At 28.5% G+C, this 2,350-nt stretch overlaps 1 protein-coding gene across 1 annotated transcript; it reads right to left on the bottom strand.

The window, feature by feature from the left end:
- Positions 1-337: 337 nt before the first annotated feature.
- PCYB_124960 (hypothetical protein) lies at positions 338-550 on the bottom strand (the record flags this gene model as incomplete). The annotated part of the gene is made up of 1 exon (XM_004223829.1): positions 338-550. A coding segment is annotated over exon 1 (195 nt), but the record flags the coding sequence as incomplete, so codon positions are not given.
- Positions 551-2,350: the final 1,800 nt, after the last annotated feature.

Here is a 2,350-nt window from a genome sequence, read left to right as displayed (position 1 = left end):
GAAAAAACTAAAAAAAAAAAAAAATAAAAAGGTGTCAAATGAAAAGAAAACGTAAAATGAAATTCAAAAGAGACAAAAAAAATTGAGTAACAAAACGAAGTGGGCGTATTTTCTGTCAACATGGATCTCTCCCTCCAAGTTAAAATGTATTATATGTGCACGGTGTGCGCGTGTATGTATAAATATGCATATACACCTTGTGTTTCTCATAATGTTGGTAAAGCAACGAGGGAAGATGCGTAACTGCCTTATTTTATTTTTTTTTATTTTATTATTTTTTTTTGTTTACACTTTTTCGAATTAAAAACCGTGCAAAGTCTCTCTCGTAATGATAAACTACTTTTTAAAATGAATGTCGTTCTCATGCAATTTGTTCATGTCGCAAAATTTATTAAAAGCTCCGCTGTTGGCTGAAAACTGGTTGTAAACGGTTTTGAAATTCCCCCATTTGGTCAAATAAAATGGTTTACTAAACTTTTGCGATTTATATTCTTCCTTCACCAACCATTTACTAACATTCCATCTCGGGGACATGTGATATCTCTTTAATCTACATTAATAATTATAACATTAACGAAAAAGAAATATATAATTTTTTTTCTCTACATGAACAGAACAAACATTTGTTCGCACATAATTATGCACGCAATTTAGCATTGGGGGATAAAACAACTTTTGCACGAAAGATGGTTTGAGGGGGGTGGAAGGAAGGTGAATGTGCACAGACAGATTCAAACAGATTGACAATCAAGTCAAGCAATCATATATTAAAACAGACGAAAACAAAAACATGGTCAAATATATATTCGGTTCTGTTATATGCGCTAAACGTATAATAGTAGCAAAAGTTTAATATATTAAATTTGTTATTTACTTATAGGTCCATGAAGCGTTCCATCTTAAAAAACATATTTTGCTTAAATTATACATTTTAACAAATCAGTAGTAATGTTTGGTACTTATGTGGTGGGTAAACTGTAGGGTTGCTCACTGATGATCTATTTTATTTTACGCATAAAAATCGTTTTGACACTCGCACTCTTTTCTTCTTTTCCTCATAAGACAATACTGTACATAAGTTGGTATGGACGTAGAAATATATGCGATGTTGTAAAGCTTCCTATTCCTGTAGTACAATGCTGCCTAAGTCCTAATTCGTGTATTCTCCTTGAATAAAAAAATATCTTTAATACTTGTAAATCTGATTTTCTTTCCTTAAATTGGAGAAAAATATACAACGGGGGTGGGGGTGGGAGCGACGTCACCTTTATAAGGCTATCATTTTTGATATCTTATATTAAAAATAAAATAGTACAGCCAAAAATGTTATAATAATTTGTATATCTAATCAAATCTCGGATCTGATTTCTTGTTTTCTTTTGTTACAAATACGTATAATATTATAATAAATACGTTAAATAAAATGGGAAGATATAGATATATTATGAAAATATATCAATGCGACATCTGTCTTAAGGCGCTCATTTTCTTCCTTGTTGGTTATCATGCATACAGTGTTTTATATTTGTGACATAATGTCAGCTATATTCATATTTAAAATAATTATATAAAAATGGTTTCATTTTCTTGTTAATATATTTTGATTAAAACATATTTTTTTTTTTTTTTTTTTTTTTTTTTTATTCTAAATAGGATGTATTTATTTTAGAATATAATAAAATATACAGGTAAGATACGGTTTAGGTTATAGATATGTATTTTGCTAACGCAAAAAAATAAAAATAAAAAAAGATTTTGCATTTACGTGCCTTTTCTTTTCATTTTGGTGATTTTTTAGTTTGTTGCTTTACAAAATTCGTGACGATTCAAGTGGGTATTTTTAAGTTTTATTTTTACATATATACGTAAATGTATATATAGCATATGATATGTAATATATGCTATTGTTTAACTATGCAAACGCAAGCAAAAGAATGTTTATCAAATACCTGGAATGAATGCTTTTTGCTGACGTAAATAACCTTTTGCATCAGCTCAAAACTCACTCATGCATATTCTATTTAAGCATTTTACCCATTTATACATATTACGCACCATGCCATTTTAAATTATTCCAATTACGCATTATGCTTTATGAGTTTTTCGTAAAACGAAACTCTGAGCTGAAAAAAGTTTGATGAATAAAAAACAGCATGAAACGTTCGCCTGTAAAAATATAAATTAATGGCAGGTTCAAAAATATTTCATTTTATAATTTCATTGCGTTCGTTCGTTCATGTAAAAAAAAAAAAAAAAAATCCCCAGTAATGCTAGTTCAGTTTAAAAAAAATTTTTTTTTTCTTCTGATGCATAGCAAAATTAAAGTTTAATGCGCAATTTTGGTCAATAA

Source organism: Plasmodium cynomolgi, chromosome 12 (assembly GCF_000321355.1).
Source record: "Plasmodium cynomolgi strain B DNA, chromosome 12, whole genome shotgun sequence".
Classification (NCBI taxonomy): Eukaryota; Apicomplexa; class Aconoidasida; order Haemosporida; family Plasmodiidae; genus Plasmodium; species Plasmodium cynomolgi.
This window is presented reverse-complemented; position numbering and strand designations above follow the sequence as displayed.